The following is a 20,525-nucleotide window of genomic DNA, read 5'->3' as shown; positions in this document are numbered from 1 at the left end:
AGAAATACTATATTGAAAATAACATAAAATAATATATTAAAAACAATATAAAATAATATATCAGATATAATATAATATAAAATAATATATCTAATATAATATACAAGTCGAGAAATAATACAGCTTTGTGAAATAAATACCTAACAAACTATTTTGTCTTTTACAAGTCTAATCAATTAATAAAATGACCTAAATCAAATTTGAAGCACATTGAAATTAATTGGCCTACTAAATTTGATGCAACAATAAATTTAATTGACTTAAACAACAATAAATTCAATTGACCTAAATTTAAAGTAACAATAAAAGCAAACAATAAAATTACAGTAAACCCAATTGGCCTAAGCGTAACAGGCCTAACCCTAACAAAATTAAAGTCACCTTAAAATTAATTAACGAAATTACAACAAAAACAAATTTGAAAAACTACATCGTTATAATTGATCACACTCTCAAAAGGGAAAGGAAAGAAGGAAATTAAAAAAAAAGTTACCTTTGAAGACGACATAATACTTAGCTTTTTTTCAACCCTCAAAAGGGAAGGAAAAGAGAAGAAATTAAAAAAAAAAGTTACATTTCTTTTTTCCGACCTTTCCAATTGATCTCAAACTACCCTCCAAAAAAATCCTCCTTTGTATTTTTATAATGGAGAAGGTGGGAGTGAGAGAGAAAATTGGGTTAGTTGAGGGAAAATAGGGAGGAGAGTGGAGAAGATGGGAGTGGAGAGAAAATTGTGTTAGTCGAGGGAAAATAGAAAGGAGAGTGGAGAAGGGAGGAGTGGGAGAGAAAATTGGTCTTTGATCTTCGATTTACCTGTTTTTGTTTATTCGGACTTTGTTTTAAGTGTTTTTTATTGTATTGGGTTCGTAATAGAGTGAAGATTTTAATTCTGTATAAAACTATAAAAATAATGAATATATGCATGATATAGGTAGAGAGAGCACACACTTTTGCGTTTTTTGGTAGAGAGAGAGAAAATGTTAAGAGAAAATATGCTATTGTCATATAATTTCAATTGCGTGAGAGAGAGAATTAACAAATTTAGAAATTTGAGGTTTTTTCATTTCGAAATTTTTTAAATGACACAAAAAAATTGTTGATAATTAACGACGCTTTAGATGTGTCAAGAAAAATTAAATTGTGTCAATAGAATTGTGTCAATAAATAATTTTCAACGACACAATTGTACCTCACCCCATTTTTTTTTTATTTTCAATAACACAATATCTTGATTAGTAGTGTCATTAAAACCCATTTTTCTAGTAGCCGAGGGAGAAGAGAAATTGGAGTGGCCAAGATTCTTCGACGGAAGTCTCTTAGATTGGTAGGTTCGACGGCAGTCCCTTAGACAATTTTGCTTGTTCGATGGTGTTTGCTTGTTCAACGGGGTTTGCTTGTTCGACGGTGTGAGTTTAGTGGGTTTGACGACAGTCTCTTAGATTTGGAGATGAGTTACGTTATTTTCGTTTTTTGGTAGGGAGAGAGAGAACATGTTGAGAAAATTGTAAAACTCTTTTGGAATGTCGCGCGAAGAGGGAATTGGAAATTTTTAAATTTTTAGTTTTTTTATTTCAAAATTTATTTAATGACACAAAGAATTTGTCATTAATTAATGACACTTTAAATGTGTCAAAAAAAAGTGTGTCACTTCTATTTTCAACGACACATTTTACTCCCACCCTACCCTTTTTTATTTTTAACAACACAATGTTTTGATTTGTAGTGTCATTAAAACTCAAATTTGTACTAGTGATCAGTCATCATCAATATCAAAACATTGTGCATTTTAGCTACATCAATGCATAATAAGAATATCACATGCAAACTTTTACTTCAGTACAAGGGTTTAGTAGGAGAATCTCTTACTTTGAGATTAGCTTAACCAAGATAGTTTTAACAGTAATAGACAGCTTCCTAAGAATAAATCCTAAACAGTAAGGAAAAAAATAACTAAGATAATAAATTTAATGATTGCTTAAAGACCCACAAATCCATTTAATTCAACTTATCCAAAGTTGAGGTCGAATCCAATTTATCCTTGGTTGGGATAATTTTACAGCTCAGAACTTCCAGTTAAATCTAACCAATTTCATCCAAAATTAAAAATTTAGGATCCAATAATTAATATCTCATGGGTATTAACCAAAACCCATTAAAACTCACCAAAACTTACCAAAAAATACGTGAAAAAAAGGACTAAAATTGGGTTGGCTGCTTGGCTTAAGAAATTAGGCTCGGCTTGGAAGGGATATGTAGCTCGTGCATACGGTTTGGTGGACAAGGACGACTCGGCTTACATAAAGACATGGCTCGAAATGAAGGTCGGTTGGGACGCACGGATTGCGAGGAGGTGACGCTCGGGCAGTGGTTCGCAAATGGTGGCCAATGCAACAGATGTGAAGTTTGACGCTACGAAAGGTGGTGAATGACGATGGTTATGCGATGGAAGGCGGACGAAACGAGATGGGTGGTGAAGTCATGAGCAATGCACGACGGTCAATACATGTGGCTTGGGACGGTCGACGACGGGAAGAATGGATGGGTGACGGCATGCGGTTGACTATGACGACAAGGCTAAAGGACAGCGGCGGAGTTGAACTTGGGCGGCTAGGGTTTTATCTTGCTTGAAGGGGATGAATGAATAGTAATTTTCATGCTTCTCGAGGGCTTATTTAACTAAAAAAAATAATAATATGATGAAATTTTTTTAAATAATGCATTTTTAAAAACTAATGTCAAAAATAGGGTTCTTCAAAAACTATTGTCAAAATTAGAGCAGCGAAGTCGTGTACCGAGTACACGACTTTGCTAAATCGTGAACCAGGTCTACGACTTTGGGCCGGAGTCATGTACTTGATCTACGACAACTGACTGGAGTCGTGAACCCGGTCCACGACTTATGACTGAAGTTGTGTATCGGGTACATAACTTCCGTACCTGACATACCAGATGGCAGTCAACAGTAACATTGACTGCCAAATTTACACGACTTCCTTCACATGCCCGACTATGCCATCTGTCCTTCATGCAGGGAATTTGTGTACCGGGTACACGACTTGTCCTCTTTAAAAATCCTAAATTTCTTTCATTCTAGCTCATTCTTTTCCGCAAACAAATTTCCCCTTCCCTTCAACCTCTCTTCTCTCGGCCGAATCCTATCTCCTTTCTTTCTCCTCTTCTCTTCTCTTCTCTACTTCATCTTAAACTCCATTTTCTCCACCCCTTTCTTCCACTTTATTTTCATTATATTAAACTCCATTTTATCCACCACATTATTCTTCACTATATTTTCATTCTCTTCAACTCTTTCTACATTTATCTTCGACTCGTCATTTTAGTTAGGTATATTTATTTAAGTTTATTTAATTTTTATTATGTTGTTGTCATTGCTTTTTTTTTTTTTGTTAAATTTCTCTTAATTTTGGTTGCAGTTGGTTTCCCCAAATCCTCCATTTTTCTTTCGTCATAAAGGTATGTATAAATTTACTAAATCTATTAGGTTATATTTGTTATTTACTTTTATTATTTTTAGAAAAATTATTTAAATTTAGGTATATTGTTTAAATTTAGATATAATAATTAGATATTTATGTTTTTAGGTTGGTTGGTAGATAGTTGGTTTATAATAAGTAGTTGGTTTAATAATAATAATTGTATGTTAAGATTTTTATTGAGGGAAACTTTCATAGATGTAATAAAACACCAAAATATTTACGGTGTAACAAAGCCCATGAAGTTAGTCATTTTTAAATATTCTAGGTCTGCCCTTCCATCTTTCTTCTCTTCCTCTTGATTTCTTTCATCGTCTTTCTTCTTTTTCTTTTTTTTTTTTGCTGCAATTTCTTTCCATCATATTTATTCTTTTCCTCTTCTTTTTTCTGCTGCGATTTCTTTCCATCCTCTTTCTTCTTTTCTGATTCTTTTTTTATGTCGTTTAATCTTTCCATCGTATTTCTTCTTTTTTTTTATGTCGTTTAAATTTGGGTAACATATAAAAAAAAAATAGCAAAATCTAAAATATTGTGTATGAAGAATTTTGAAAAAAAAATTCATTTAGATTGGAGTAGCCAAATGTAAACGATTATAAAAAAAGTAAACGATTGTGTAAAAAAAATAAAAGATCGTGTATAAAGAATCTTGAAAAAATCATTTAGATTGAAGTAGCAAAATGTAAATGATCGTGTAATTGTAAACGATTGTGTAAAAAAAAAAGATCGTGTATAAAGAATTTTGCTATTTTTTATATACGGTCGTTTAGATTTGGTTACTCAAATTTAAACGACGTAAAAAAAAAAGAGAAAAGGAAGAAATACGATGGAAAGAAATCATAGCAGAAAAAAAGAAGAGGAAAAGAAAAAATACGATGGAAAGATTAAACGACGTAAAAAAAGAACCAGAAAAGAAGAAAGACGATGAAAAGAAATCGCAGCAGAAAAAAGACGAGGAAAAGAAGAAATACGACGATAAGAAATCGTAACAGATAAAAAAAAAAGAAGGAAAAGAAGAAAGACTATGAAAGAAATCGCAGGAGGAAGACAATGAAGAAATTGCAGGAGGAAGACGATGAAAAGAGATCGCGAGGAAGAGAAGAAAGATGAAAGGGCAAACCTGAAATATTTTAAAAATAGCTAACTTTATAGGTTTTGTTACGTGGGCCATAAATAGTTTTGTGTTTTGTTACATTTATGAAAGTTTCCCTGATGATGATGATGATAATAATAATAATAGTAATAATAATAATAATAAATACATAATAGTAATAATAATAAAAAATAAAAAAATGATAATAATAGTAATAATAGTAATGAAAATCAATAGAATAATTTTAAATCGGGAAGGAAGTCGTGTACAATCCTTCCACGTTGGACAGTCAAATGGCCTAAGTGGTGATGTGGAAGTCGTGTACCGGGTACACGATTTTCCTACAAGTCAATAATAATAATATGGTTATTTTTCTAGTTTAGGGTTCATGACAAAAGATTGTTCAGTCGACTGGATGTAGACAAATCTAAAAAATAAATTAAAATCTAATATGAAAACTAGTTTTAATTTCCAAATTATTAAGGGTTGAATTCGACCAATAAATAATAATAATACTGTTATTTTGAAATTTAGGAAATTGAATAAAGTTGTTAAAATCTTCAAGCAAATTGTTAAGCCCCGAGATATTAAGAAGAGGTAATAATAGAGGTTTCTATATTTCTAACATGTTAAAATTAATTGCAAACTCATAAATGCATCACACAGATTAACAACATATAGGAGAGACTTCCGATAAAAGTGCAAATATTGAAATAATTACGGTTCGCGAACATGAATATTTTAATATTTTATAAAATAGTATTCACGTGTATTTTTGCCAAAAGAAAAAAGAATAGATTTTGCCATTTTTCAAAGTGACTCTCGAAAACATGGTTAGGTTATATCTTTTATGGCGATTGTATTTTATAGCGTATGTTGTTTGTAGTTAACCCATTTCTCATTGGCAAATTCAATCGTGGGCCACAATGTTTGGGCATAGCTTCAATTTGGATTAACTCAATTATTATGTCTGAATGGGTTGGACTAGTTCGGACTCTTCGGCTGGGCCAGAATCAGATTCGGGCCGCAATCTGTTCATTTCACACCTATATCCAAACACCCCCAAAATCGATACCCATCAAACCCTAACTCTCAATAACCCCCATATATAAATTCCTTCTTTAGGGTTTTTTCATCCTCATACACTCTCAAACCTCCGGTCATTCTCATTTTCCCTGCCGCTTCTTCAATAACCCTAATCATGGCTGAACGAGGAGGAGACCGCGGCGGCTTTGGCAGAGGCTTCGGTGGTAGAGGCCGTGGTGGCGACCGTGGCCGTGGACGCCGTCGTGCTGGCCGCCGTGACGAAGAGGAGAAGTGGGTTCCAGTCACCAAGCTTGGCCGTCTTGTCAAGGAAGGTAAGATTCAATCACTGGAGCAGATTTACCTCCACTCTCTCCCAATCAAGGAGCATCAGATCGTTGATACTCTCATTGGCCCTAGCCTCAAGGATGAGGTCATGAAGATCATGCCTGTGCAGAAACAGACCCGGGCTGGTCAAAGAACTAGGTTTAAGGCCTTCGTTGTCGTTGGCGACGGTAATGGCCATGTCGGATTGGGAGTTAAGTGCAGCAAAGAGGTGGCGACTGCTATTCGTGGCTCGATTATTTTGGCTAAGTTGTCCGTGATCCCTGTTAGGAGGGGTTACTGGGGTAACAAGATTGGTAAACCCCATACTGTTCCTTGCAAGGTCACCGGAAAGTGTGGCTCTGTCACCGTACGTATGGTCCCTGCTCCTCGTGGTGCTGGTATTGTTGCTGCTAGGGTTCCCAAGAAGGTGCTTCAATTTGCTGGTATTGAGGATGTTTTCACTTCCTCAAGGGGATCCACAAAGACACTTGGAAACTTTGTGAAGGTATATATTGTAATATGTTGCAATGTCTGTATCATCTGTTCACTGGAATTTATGCTGTCTATTATCAATATAATATGTTGTGTTATCTCATTTCGGGCACTCTGAATTCAGATTTATACTTAGGCTCGGCTTGTGAAATCTTGAATAGCAGTCCATTCGTGGTTGATTATGGATATCGGGGTGTTTCTTTTGGATTTTTCTGTTTGTATGTGCATCCATTTTGCGGGATTTATTTGTGTTTTGTTTTTTGGCTTGTTACATTATTTTCTTGTTGAATTTTGTGGATAATTTCATCTGGATTAGTTGTATCTAAAGTAAACTACTGGGTTTTCTTTTGTAAGATACTAGGTTGAATGCATTTTCTAAATGCAATACAGTTTTGGTGTAATCGAGTTCATGTTTAGAATAATTAAATTAGAGAGTTTCAATTATAGTGAAATTGCATGCCAATAGACGGTGCATGAGAAACCGTTGTTGAAAGTTTGTTTCTCCTAAAATTGGTTTTAGTCACGCGAACATTTGACTTATGTGCTTTGCTATTTGTTTATCTTGAACTTTAACTGGAGTGTAAGATTTTTCATTCTGTTAGTTTGTAAGTCAGATTTGGTTTTTTCTGTTATTACAAGTGTTTTTTTTTGGCAGGCTACCTTTGATTGTCTATTGAAAACCTATGGTTTCCTGACACCCGAGTTCTGGAGGGAGACTCGCTTCACCAAATCTCCATTCCAAGAGCACACCGATCTGTTGGCTAAACCGACTGTAAAGGCGTTGTTGTTGGAGGATGCCGAGAGGGTTGCTGCTTAAGTCTGCGTAGATTTGGTATGCTTTTGAATCGAAAAGAGAAGAATGTTTTTGTTAGGACAACTCTATAGTATATGCTTTTCAGTCTGAGTTCATTTACTTTCAAGGATAGTGTGTTATTTATTTCTTATGGGTACTTGACTCTGTTTTTTTGTTTCTGAATTCAATGGCATAAAGCTTGATTTTGAATGCACTAATGATTCTTGAGAAGAAAATATTGCCTATCTTAAGATTAATGCACGAAGCTAAACTAAGAAAGAATTTCACAATGGGCATTAATGGTGATGAAGTTATCATGGTGGTTACACATTAATTTGATTTATGTCATTATGGATTGCGGTTTGGACTTTGTTCTATATCCATGGGTCGGAGAACTATGATCTTATAGTATTTGCGTTTATAATATTTGTGTGTAAAGGAAAACAGATGCGGGTAAGATGGTCCTTATGGATGGAAGGGAACCAATTTGGTTTGAGAACATATATATGATGTTTATTGACTTTTGAAATACAATTATATCATTTATATAGCAGGTTCCAAAATGTGGAACTACACAAATGGATAATCGTACAAGTCATCTGTGTAATTTTGAATTAATGTTTATACTGGGTGCTTTTATTGAATACAACCTTTGAAAAGGTATGAGTTATTTTTTTAAATATAACAAAATGAATCAAGAAATATTTTTTATAAATATGAGCGTTGGACCAGATAGAGATTAGTCGAACCTGCCTTTAACCGAAAAAAAAAAAAAAAAGAAATGAATTACAATACACATATATTTATATATATTTGGAAAAATTAAGTGAGTATATGTATGTTTCTTATACTAGACTAGATGAAGTAATAATACTAATGTTTGATGAAGAAATTTGTGTTGAATATTTGCTTAGTAATAACTATTATGTTTATTGTTGTCATTGTTAAGTGTTGATATTCTTGTGATAGAAGGTCAGGCCTCTATCTTTTAGGGGGAAAAAAGCAAACTGGACTTTGTTGTCTGGCATTTCCAAAATTGGTAAGAAACATGTTTTTATAAATGTTCGAAATCAATTTTTTTGTTATACAAATTTTGCATTCGAATTTATAAAAATAAATATGAAATTGATTTTAAAGAAAGTGAATTCAAAGTCACTCTTGATTTTTATTATATGCCATTCTGGAAAAAGTATAAAGAGAGAATCGGTTTGTTTTTTTTTTTTTTTTTCTTAATGAACTCGTTAAAATCGGTATTTTTGTTATTACTATTATGGATTGGGGAGCAGGAGGGGTTCGCAGAACGAGAGCCATTCCCTTTCTTTTCGGTATTAAATATTAAAAAACTTTGAGATTAGACATTTCCAAGGACCCCAACTCTTGAAAAAAATTCATCTCCAAATCTATTGTTGAAGTTTGCACAACATGAACCCACAAAATAAATAAACAATAATACATAATTCCTTCTAAAACGATTACTAGTGTAGTAATGCAACCACTCTGAACTCTTATACATTTATAGCCATATACATTTTTATATTGTGATATAAACTACACAAACATCACATTATTAATTACATCTTATTTTATTCAACAATTTTGATGTAATTTTATTCTTTTTCAAATTTATCCTTTTTTAACGACATGTTAGGTACGTTAACTTAGCGACTAGGTTGTACAAATAGAATTTTACATATTGAATTTGGAATGAAATTTCCCTCTGCCATCAAATTCATCAACTTTTGCAATTTTTGTTCTAGGATTGTCTCTGCCATCAAGTTCATCACCAACTTTTGCAATTTTTGTTCGGTTTAAAACTAAGGTTGTATGTTTGAGCATTTAGGTATGTCTGATTATCTTTTTTGTTGAGTGTTTTACCTTTAAATTTTTGATCAAAAGGAAATTATACTTCTTCCTTTTGAATAGTTGTCAAATTGACCTGAGAATTTCGAAATTGATACTAGGAGTCCACTAATTGGATTCCTAATTTTCAAATCATAGGATTTTCATATCCTTTTATATTTGAGATTAGGCTCTAGATTGGTTATATGCTTGAGCTGTTTACTTTCTTGATCAAGTCTAGTTTTTCATTGAGGTTCTTGTTTTGTGTTGTTTGAAAGAAAAAATTGGATTGAACTTGGTGCAACGACGACTTCAGTATTTACTTTCCTTTTTAAAATAATGAATTGGCTAAGAATTTTGCCGAATCAAAATCGTGAAGGTAAAAAAGAAGAGAAAAAAGGCTGATCTAGAGAATGTGATATAATATTTTGTGAGATTGAAGAATGAAAAAAGAGAAGAAAAACTCTGGCCAACAACGTGAACCAGAAAGAGCGAAAAAAATAGCAGTCACGTCAACTATGTCAAGAAAGTACGTTAATTAAGCAGCTAAAATTTTATGAGTTATAATTAAGTAGCTGAATTTTGTTAGCCATATCTACAAAAGCAAAAAGTTCTGGGAGTATTATCATGTTGATCCAAACAAACCTCCATTGTTTTTTTGGAAGTATTTCAAATCCACATGGATATTTGGCTTTGAGAGGAGAAAATTGAGGGGAGGAGAAGTAGAAATCATGCAATAATCTCATCCGAAGAAATGGAGGTGCTAACGAGAAAGCGTGTTGTTCATAAGTCTTTCTACAAATTGAAAACTTTGTGCTAACAAGACTTTGATTTGGATTTGAAGACGAATTCTTCAAATGAAGAGGATGATATGAATCGACCAAGAAACAAATTATTAATTATATTTTATTTAATAATTTTATGTAATTTTAGTAATTTTCAATTTTATCATTTTTATAGCATATTATGTAGAGGTAATTTTGTCTTTTACGATGTTGCATTAGAGTTTTTATTGGGAGACTATATAAAAGCTAACCATTAGGTTGTATGAGTAAATTTTAACGTAATGAATTTAGAATGAAATTTTCCTATGTGTTAGTGACCAAAATTCATCACAAACCTTTGCAATTCTTGATCTAGGGTTGCATGCTTGAGTATTCAGGTAAGCCTGATCATCTTGCTTGTGGAATGTTCAACCTGACCGTTTGGGGGAAGGGTTGGGTTATGGAAGGGTTAGGGTTATGATAAAACTAATGTTATGATAATCCAGGGAAGGGTTTAAAAAGGTAGTTTTATGATAAGATGTGTTTGAGGGAAGAGTTATATGGGTAGGGTTATGACAGTGTTATGATAAGATGTGTTTGAGGAAGTGTTATGGGGTAGGGATATGATTAGTTTGTGATAAGATGTATTTGGGAGAAGATTATGTAGGTAGGATTATGATATGTTTTTTTTTGTAATATTTTTTCCCAAGTCATTTTGTAAATGTAGAAATCAATTATTGCATATTTTTAATTTTTGAAATTGTTGAGCATTTTGTGTAACAATTTGCCTTACTTTCTCTAAAACCAACGTCCATATTTAACATGGTTAAATTAGTAATTATGTTTCACCTAATTGCCTCTTTGTTTTTTGTTTGTAATATTTTTTTCGAAGTTATTTTCTAAATGTAAAAACCAACTATTGCATACTTTTAATTTTTCAAAGCGTCCAACATATTTTTAACAGTTTGCCTTACTTGCTCTAACACAGATGCTCATATTTATCGTACTTAAATTAGTAATTATGTTTCACCTAAACACCTTATTTTTCCTATGTTACACACACACCGTACACATTTAAATCTGTTCAGCCAACACCCGTAAATGCGAATTTCGATAAAAAGAATTGCATTAATACGAAATAATAGAATACATACTAAAACAATTTCATCCAATAGAATTAGCAACAACAGTCAAAATCATATAAGGAGCGAACTAAAAAAACATGAAGTCAGGCAGTGGAAGTAGAAGAACATTCAAGAGTCTTCTCGTAGAAGGACCGTGCAGAAGTCCATCTTCTCGTCCTCAAGTATCTCAAGGAAACCTCTCATGTCGTCTAAATTGCAAAAGAGGATTCGCGAGTAGTGCACCCTGTCCAACCTACTTAGTTCGGGGATCGCATGCAATTGGCAAAGGACTTCCTGGTGAACTGTGGTTTCATTCTGAAGCGCAACAGAAGTCCACTCAACAATGACCCTTAGTTGGTCATTCGCACACTTCATCGCCTTATGAATGAGGTCAACATGCTCTACACGCTGACCTCCCCCTTTTTTGCTTTGATCTGATTGATCCAATCCTACCATCGGATGCTCAACCAAGTCGTGGGGTCCGTATATCCTCCTGGACATGTTAAAGCCCTGGTTGTACATGGTGGGGATCTCTATATCGTTTCTATCATGCAGTTGAAATCCCTCATACCCGCTAGGGTCATTGGACTTGACGTCGGCGAAAGTCTCTGCACCTCGACCCGTCGCCCTATCTCTCCTAAACACATAGGCTAGTTCGTCGTAATAGGGGCATAGTTTGTTGAGGAGGCCTTCTGCTGTAGGATGTGTCTACGTTAAAACAAAGAGAATAAAAAATAATATTATCTATGCGACCCAACCGAAGTAACGTTTCAAAGTATTGTTCATTTTTTTCCATACTCTAACCTAGTTGTCGAATAGATCCTTCTTAGCAATTATGCACTTTGCCTCATCATTCCATTCAAACCCATTACATGATGGGTCACACATTTCTACAATTGCCTGGAAGGTCCGCTTAATTGTCTTTATGCGCAGTTTATAACAGTAGTGGCTTGGGCATTACATCCAGGCAACTTCGCCGCCATCTTTTGGACAAGTTGGGCCAGTAACCTGGTCTGAATGTGTCGTTGTCTGACTTCCATCCACCAGTGGATACAAACTCTACCAAGCACTCCACTAGTATGGCCTTCTCCTCCTTTGTCCATACATGCTTCGATGCATGTGACGAACTTGCCATACTAACAACGTCAATGAAAACAAAGAAATTCATACGTAAGTTATGTCCAATGTTAAAAGTAAGGACACATGCAAAAGAAACAAGTTCAATGTATATCATGGGAATGTATAGTTTTCCATTAATTTAATTCATGCACTCATACATTTGACATATAAGAAGACAGTAGCTATAGTAAAATAACAAAAACAAAGGGCTGCTAATTTCAAATGGTAGGAGCTACTCATTACGCAACTGCCATTTGTTGAACATATCTGTGACTAATTCATCTCGCCATTGAGTCCATTCATTGGAGGTCTTAATGTAGTGAATGTCGTCACCTACAGTCGTCGCGTATACCGAGTCTCCCTTATCAATGTCCTCTAAATCATCAACATTCATGATCTCTCTGTTTATCAAATTGTGCAGTAGCTAACATGCTAAAATCGTGAGACTTGCCATGAAGGATTGTCGCAACCCTTCAAAAGATCGAACGTGCATTCAATGACATTCAGTGTCGATAAGTGTTTCATGTTAAACTACTCTTTAACAGCGGTTGGTGCGTTTCTAACGCCACGCCTCTCTTGCAAGTGGTACCTCTGACTTTTGTAAGAAGCAAGAAATCCCTTAGCGTTTGGATACCCTATGTCGTGCAGATAGTAAAACCCTATTACATTACACAACGGATTATACGCGGTGATATAGGAAGTTTTAAATGTCGTGGGAGGAGTAGAAATTGTAAATATCCTTGGGGATTTATAGTCTGTTTGGCTGTACAAGCGCATCTTGAAGAATGTGCGAATCAGTTGCAGATCCTTCCCAGCCTGCCAAAATGAATCGAAATCGCCTTTCGAGTTGTACACTCTGAGGACATTAGTGGCAACTTCACCCTTACGTGTTTTGTACCTAGCGCGATCGGTTTGCGACACGTTCACCTTTATATACGTTCCATCCAATGCCCCAAGGTAATTCTGCAAAGTTAAACAAATCGCCATTAATTAGTGGGACGTAGTGATATATGACATACAGATGACTTCAACTACGCGCACCTCGAAGCACTTCCATTGTGGATCGATGCATGTGTTAGTTACTGGCTACGGTTTCTTTAGCAACTCGTCATGTAGTCGTATCACAACCAACAAGATGAGGTTGAAATGATGGGAAACAGTCGCATCAAACCGAACAAATTCCCTTTGGATAACTCATTTTTTCACGTAATGGACAAGGACGTGCAAGAATATTGCAACCATTTTTTCCACATCGACAATTTTTGTCAACGAAAGACCAGTAACAGTCCTTAGTAAATGGCATAGAATGACAAATATCCACTTGTCCATTCGAGTACTTTGGTGGCAAACTAGGTCCATCTCATGCATCATACGAAAGTACGCAAGTTGCCTAATTCTATGCCTAGTATCGTAGGGTATAAGTGTTAGGCGCTTATTGTTGTCATGAGTGCCTCCAACGTTAGCAGTAACTGACGTTGGGAAATTGTGAATACAGTTAGGATTGCCGCAAGGTTTTGTGGGTCCATTTGAAGGTAACAACTGTTAACATGATTAAGTACGTGTCTAATTAGAATGCTATTACACCTATAACGCATGCGTCACACATGAATGATGATATACATATTCAAAACAAAGATGTAAACATCAAATTAGAATTTGAAACATATGTACAACTCTTGAAAAAATTCTAGTTTGAAAACTGGAACGACTTTAGGGTGAATGTGGATGACAAAAAACAAAATATCTATAGCTTTGTTAAAATTCTAATTTGAAAAATGACAAGACTTGTGATGAATGTAGATGATAAGAAAAATATAAACAACTTTTTTTAAAATTCTAATTTCAGTGAATGCCAAGACTTGTAATGGATGTGTATGCTTTAAAAAATATATACTACTCTTGCAAAAATCATAATTTCAAATTAGTACTAAGAACAATTACAAATATTGAACTCACATCACTCAGACGAAATTGCACTAATAAAGTTTTGTATGAACCCGGTGGCACTTAATTTTGAAAACGAAAAAATAGCTAGTTTTAGACCTATGTTTCGAATGTGAAAAAAACAATAACGTAAGATGTGTTAAAACAACAAGTCACAATACTTTGGAACATTTTCTAGTATGATTTGTAAACATATTAGCGGGCATGATTTTTTTTCCTAAATTAACATAGTCATGAGAATGTAATAAGACATTTTTTTAAAGTTATAATTTTTGGTCGTTATATTCGCGGGCATGCTTTTTATTGTCAAAGACACTAGTCACTTTTGTAAAAGATATTTCGTTCCTAATTTTCTTCCACTAATGTGGCAAGTATGTTCGCATTGAAAGTAACAGTTAAATGCAATCTAAGGAGATTGTTATATGTACAAAAGCGAACTTAAAGGTGCAAGGAAAACATTTAGAGCAATGCAATTTTATCGTACATACAATAAAAGGATACTAGAAATGTTCTACATATAGTGCAATATAGTGTAAATACAAAACGAAAACAAGGAAAAGTACAGAACCGACAGTTTGTTGTGAACAATTCAATTTAAATTACAATGTGCTAACCATAAACAGAAAGAAAAAAACAAGAAAATATAAAATATACTACAAACGGCTAATTTGTAGTATACGAGGGTAATAAAGGTCGACGTCTTGTAGAAGAAAAAGAAAATTAGGAAACTACACAGTAACATTTGCACGAACTATCGTAATTGAGATGAGTAGTTGAAACTTGTCAAATAAAATAAACATAACCAATACGTACCTTGTACGTCGACGAATGGACCCGAAATGAAGATTAACGAAGCTCGATAATAGTAAACATGAAAATGTATACGATTTTAGAAAAAAAGTAGCTTTAGAGGAAAAAAATTTGTTCAATAATTTGAATCGAATTTCTAGTAGTGGAAACATCAATTAAAAATATGCAAAACAAGGAACAAACACAAATTACATGGAGCATAGATACAAAACAAGGCAGAAAGGGATGGAAGATGATAATAATATAGAAGAAAAAAAGTGAACTACCAAAGGAGAAGAAACAGAGGACACAAAAACAACCAATGAACTCAAAAGATGTAAGTAAAACCATATAAAGCAATTTTAAACGAATTTATAGTAGTTGAAACATCAATTAAAAGATTGCAACACACGTAAGCACTAATAATAATATGGAGCATAGATACAAAACAAGGTAGAAAGGGATGAAGGATGATAATAATATGAAAAAGAGAAAGTGAACTAAAATAGAAGAAACAACAAAGGACACACAAACAACCAACGAAATGGAAAGATGCAAGTACAAGCATATAAAGAGATTTTAACCGAATTTGTAGTAGTTGAAACATGAATGAAAAGATTGCAACATACGTGAATGACAGTAATGATAACATGGAGTAAAACAGGGATGGAAGGCAAAAAGGGATGGAAGATGACAATAATATAGAAAAAGAAGGTAACCTACCAAAGAAAAAGGAACAAAACAGTGACCAACAACCAATGAACTTAAAAACACAAGTAATATGACAAAAGAGGGTTGATGTATATATAGGGGGATGATAAAAGTTATGATGCCTTTAATGACCACAAACCAAAAAATGGAGAAGAATCTCTACGATCTCTACAATTGACAAGATAAAAAGGAGAAAAATCCAACAATAGTCAAACTCTAACCATGTAAGCTACCCCATTTAGTACACAAAGAAAATACTGTCAAAAGGATTGGAGAGACAAAACAATCTGCAAGGAACATATTAGGTGGCCAAATAGATTCCCCATAAGACCGGTCATTCATCAAATATTGAAATATAAAGTAGTAAATGCAAGTAAAGAAAAATTACAAAAACAGGGTAGCACAAGTTTAGAATTCAGAAAGTTTCCAAAAAGGTCGAATCCTCACAGAGACGAAAGAACAACCTCAACAGAACATATTTCACATACAAACATAGAAACAAAATTGGTAAATCAAGCAAAATACAAACACAAAAAGCAAGGAACAGAAATAAACTACAAAAATAGATTTGAACTTGCACAAAGAGTACAAAAATTTGACTATATATATATATATATATATATATATATATATATATATAAAAGCAAACATATTTAAATATGCTAAAAAAAATTGAAATTAGTTGCAACAGTAAACCTCATCATCGGCTTCGAAAATAAAGAAAAATCAAACCGAGAACTACCTCCTTACCATGCTCGACAATCACTAATTGCCACAACAAGGAATGTGTAGCAGATGTCCTAACTCAGTAAAGGGAAACACCGATCGACAAGGGGAAGACCGATCGATAAAAGGGTTTGTTGAGTGGCAAGGAGAATTCCAAGGGACAACAATGAAGGACTTGCATGTTCATAGAGAAGACTCATCGAACATGCAAGACAAAGTTTCAGAGGCAAGAAAAATCATCCCAGCCATTCAACGAAACCGAAAAGGGGAAATTGAAACGTTTTGAAGGCAACACCGTTGGAGTGAAGCCTTCAACAAAATGAATCATAGTTTCAGAGAGTGAGAGAGAAGGTTTAGATCGATTTAGAAATGGATTACGAAGTTCTCAGAAGGGGGTTTTAGATCCAAGGAGAGTTTTTTCGGACCATAAAACGAACGACGAAACGTCTCACACAGAAAGAAGAAAAATCAGCAATAGAGGAGTAGAGAGAGAAAATGGAAGAAGAAAAATCAGCAAGATTGAGGAAGAAAGAATGCGGGAAACGTGGATTGAAGAGACAGATGAAAACACGAGTTGAAGAGATCCAAAATAGAGGTTAAAGGGGAGGAAGAAGGAAGAGAAATTGACAAGGTTAAGGAAGGCAAAATGGGGGATTAAGGAGGGGCAAAACGGGTATTATGGAAACCCTAAAACTAGGGTTTCCATAAACCTACGCCCAAACAAAGGTTACTGTTAAGAAAACCCAACCCCAAATAGCCCCTAAATCTTATCTCCTGGTCTTCAATAAAAAAAATAATTCAATTCTAATCATTTCCTTTGGTTATCAAATTAACTTGGAGGTTTTAGAATTTGATATTAAAAGTTCACCAATTGAGTTCCTCATTTTCAAATCTTAAGGTTTTCATATCACTATTTATGTTTTTAATTCTTTTTTAGGAAGTTGTGCTTTTTTACCTGTACTTGTAAAAACCCTACATCCTCTAAGAAAATAAAAATAAAATTAGATTCTAATTTGGATTTATTTAATTCAAGTGTGTTAATTGATATAAAGATCTATAGAATAAATTAGTAAAATTTCTTGTTATTTATCAATTTAACTAAAGTTTAATCATTCAAATATAGAAGTCATCCTCGTCTAAACACTCTAACGAAAGGGATCAAAGTGAAATTTTTTTTTTGAAAGTTCGAGTGCTCAAGGAATCACATTTACAAAGTTAGAGACCAAAATAAGATAAGATATAAAGTTCACGAACCAAAATAATATTTTAACAAATAATTTATTTTAAAAAATAAAGAACAATTTCTTAAGGAAAAATTATATTAATCGAAATCAGAAATTGGGGTAAAAGGGTCAAAATCAATTGAGAAGACTTTTGAATGACTCTTCTTCTTCTTTTCTCTTAAGCTTTTGGTCTCCGCGTTTCTTTGAATACGCGGAAACTTAAAGCTTCAGAATTTCAATTCCCCTGTCCAGTTTCACCCAATTAACCTCCTAATCTCTCTGTAATCTCTTTATTTCCTTCACAATTTCGTAATCTTCAAACCCACTTTTGATATATATATATATATATTTTGGGGGTTTTAATTTGGGTAATGGGAACCCCGGAATTCCCTAATCTCGGAAAGCATTGCAACTTTGCAGTATGTAAGCAGATCGATTTCTTGCCCTTTACTTGCGATTGCTGTCACCAGGTTCCTCATCCCTCTCTCTTTCATTTTCATTTTCTTGTTGTGATTTGATTGTTTCATCATTTGGTTCTTAGGATGATTTATTGTTGTTAATTGTGCTATTGGGATCATCCAATGGTTTACTCCATTTTGGCTGCTGCTCTGATATAGAAATTTTAGCAAGTGTTAAAGGATTGGTCAAGTTGGGTTAAAGGATTGGTCAAGTTGGGTTAAAGGATTGGTCAAGTTGGATGAGGATTTTACTTGGAGAATAAAGCATTAAGTGTTTTCTCTGGTTCTAACGTTAGTACAAAAACCAATTTTTAAATGAATTTGATGGAGAAATAGAAAGGAGAATTGTCAACTATTATGAGTTGAGGTTCTAACTGGATTCTAGGAACTTCCTCAATTTAATTTATCTTCAAATATTAGGCCGTTCTATTTTTTTTCTTCTTAAGAAATTAAGATTATCAACCTTACTTTTACCTTTAAATTTATGTATTATGTGGTTTATACCTTTAAATTTATGTACTATGTTGTCCAATTTCTTACTTATGTTTTCTAAAACCAAGCCAAGTCTTGGAAAATAGAGAAAAAAAAGAAGTTTTTACTTTTAGATATCGACTAAGAATTCACCTTTCTTTGAGAAAGGTGGAAACCATGCAAAGAAGTTATTAAAAGGGTCTTAGAACTTTGATTTAGGTTTTGTGTTTTGGTCTCTTATTTTGACACATATGGATGTTGGGGATGCTATTTTGGGTTAAGGGTTTTCGTCTACTATTTTGACACTAAGGATGTTGGGGATGCTAGGGGCGGCTTTCTGAGAATCATTGATTGATATGTTTTCATCTATCGATTTCCATGAAGATGTCTCTGATTATTATTTGAAAGCAATAGTTATAGACTGATCAGCGTATGTTCAGGATTTCATAGAGTCAGGAATGTTTTTGCTTAATTCTTTTATCCATTTTACCTGTGGAAGTTCATCAATACTAATCGTAAGAATCTCTTTTCCAACGGTTTCAGTTCAGGATAAAGTTTAGGCTTCTATAAGTTCTGTTAATGTTTAAACCTTCAATTGATATCATTTTACTGCTCCAAATGATCCTGGATACCATGTGTCAAAATAGTTCATAATATAAGAAATTCTTTCTGAGAGTAAACAGAATGTGACATTTCATTTCAATTGAAAAGATATTCATTATCCAAGGTTTGCTACCTACCGTTCACTGGTTTGATTTAGTTTATTAATCTAAAAATTTGACAGGTCTTCTGTTTGGAGCATCGTAGCTACAATAGGCATAGTTGTCCAAAAGCAGATAGACGGGATGTCACGGTTGTCATTTGTCCGCTGTGTGCCAAAGGAGTTCGTCTCATTCCAGATCAAGATCCAAATATTACTTGGGAGATACATGTAAACACTGAATGTGACCCATCGAATTATGATAAAGTCACAAAGAAGAAAAAATGCCCTGTACCTGGCTGCAGGGAATTGCTAACATTTTCAAACACGATCAAGTGTCGGGACTGCTCATTAGACCATTGTTTGAAACATCGGTTTGGACCTGATCATAAATGTCTTGGTCCGAGAAAACTTGAACCAACAGGTTTTCCATTTGTTGGTCTATTAAATAGAAGTAGAAAAGAAGAGAAAGGGCCTAAGAAAGCATTGCCGACCGCATCCTCCTCCAAGTGGACTGCGTTCCTTAATGCAGCCTCATCTGTGAAAGCCTCAGCTGAGGCGAGCATGACGAAGTTGTCGAATGAATTGAGTCAAACTTGGATATCATCGGGTAGCAGCAGCAATGGTGTAGGTGGAAATGGACAAGTTGAGCAATGTCCACAATGCAGCGCTAAGTTTTCATCAGTTTCATCGTTAATAGACCATGTTGAAAAGGTTCATGAAAGGGGTGGAAATCGAACTGGGGCGAAGAAGGTTGTGATCGATGCTTGTCCAAAGTGTAGTAGAGGATTTGTTGACCCTGTTGCCCTTGTGGAGCATATTGAGAGGGATCACGGTGGCACTTCGAGAGCTTGAGTATACATATCAGTTTATACATTATGAGGTATGAACACCGATTCAATCACAAATGTAATTGTTTCATCAAACTACTAATCCCATGATAGTATAGATCATTGTGACTGCCCCTTGTAAACTTTGTTTTTTTTCCCCTTATGTTAAAAAAAACTTGTCAATCTTGATTAATCTTGGGATGAAGAGAGGTGAGAAGTTCTTTGTAGAATATTTGAAGAATTGAATTCATTATCAGTTTCCGGAAGGAAGGCTTGACTTTTTCCCTTCTCTGTCATTAGTTTGCTTTGTTCATACATTAGTTTTGCAAGTGTTTTGTTGAGTCATTTTGTGTAATCATTTTGGTAATTTGTATAAATCATATTTTACTGTCATTTCCTGCAGTATCAATAGAGTTTTGACTGAATTTGTCTAAACTTTTGAATGCTATATTGAAACTGTAGATGGTATAATCTGTGCCTGAGAGAGTGGCATTTATGGCCACATATGGGTATACAAGGGTTAATATTATAGAGGCGTCCTACTTTAAGAGTTATCGAACTTTCAATAATTGTATGGATATATCGATAAAATATTGACATTGACATTGAAA

The 20,525-nt window shown here is 34.1% G+C and overlaps 2 protein-coding genes and 1 long non-coding RNA gene across 3 annotated transcripts; 2 read left to right on the top strand and 1 right to left on the bottom strand.

Annotated features, from left to right (window-relative positions):
- The first annotated feature begins 5,663 nt into the window (after window positions 1-5,663).
- On the top strand, window positions 5,664-7,434 carry LOC103499519 (40S ribosomal protein S2-4-like). Its single transcript, XM_008462541.2, has 2 exons — window positions 5,664-6,436; window positions 7,079-7,434. Exons 1-2 carry the CDS (start codon window positions 5,783-5,785, stop codon window positions 7,238-7,240), a joined length of 816 nt encoding a protein of 271 aa, XP_008460763.1. The 5' UTR covers window positions 5,664-5,782; the 3' UTR covers window positions 7,241-7,434.
- A 3,536-nt stretch (window positions 7,435-10,970) lies between these two features.
- Window positions 10,971-16,937, bottom strand: LOC103499520 (uncharacterized). The gene is made up of 3 exons (XR_539836.3): window positions 13,104-16,937; window positions 11,748-13,025; window positions 10,971-11,651 (listed from the first exon to the last, which is right to left on the bottom strand). It is a non-coding gene; the product is annotated as an uncharacterized LOC103499520 (long non-coding RNA).
- Window positions 16,938-17,581: 644 nt separating this feature from the next.
- LOC103499521 (zinc finger AN1 and C2H2 domain-containing stress-associated protein 11-like) lies at window positions 17,582-20,180 on the top strand. Its single transcript, XM_008462542.3, has 2 exons — window positions 17,582-17,925; window positions 19,169-20,180. The coding sequence occupies exons 1-2, from the start codon at window positions 17,827-17,829 to the stop codon at window positions 19,937-19,939; spliced, it is 870 nt and encodes a 289-aa protein (XP_008460764.1). The 5' UTR covers window positions 17,582-17,826; the 3' UTR covers window positions 19,940-20,180.
- The last annotated feature ends 345 nt before the right edge of the window (window positions 20,181-20,525 follow it).

Source organism: Cucumis melo, chromosome 8, assembly GCF_025177605.1.
Source record: "Cucumis melo cultivar AY chromosome 8, USDA_Cmelo_AY_1.0, whole genome shotgun sequence".
NCBI lineage: Eukaryota > Viridiplantae > Streptophyta > Magnoliopsida > Cucurbitales > Cucurbitaceae > Cucumis > Cucumis melo.
This window is presented reverse-complemented; position numbering and strand designations above follow the sequence as displayed.

What these genes read in the sequence shown, in the direction of transcription:
- LOC103499519 (XM_008462541.2), top strand. Translation starts at nt 5,783, where the DNA reads ATGGCTGAACGAGGAGGAGACCGCGGCGGCTTTGGCAGAGGCTTCGGT. An exon ending in CACTTGGAAACTTTGTGAAG is followed by an intron (nt 6,437 to 7,078) that starts GTATATATTGTA and finishes TTTTTTTGGCAG; the next exon opens with GCTACCTTTGATTGTCTATT.
- LOC103499521 (XM_008462542.3), top strand. Translation starts at nt 17,827, where the DNA reads ATGGGAACCCCGGAATTCCCTAATCTCGGAAAGCATTGCAACTTTGCA. An exon ending in CTTGCGATTGCTGTCACCAG is followed by an intron (nt 17,926 to 19,168) that starts GTTCCTCATCCC and finishes AAAATTTGACAG; the next exon opens with GTCTTCTGTTTGGAGCATCG.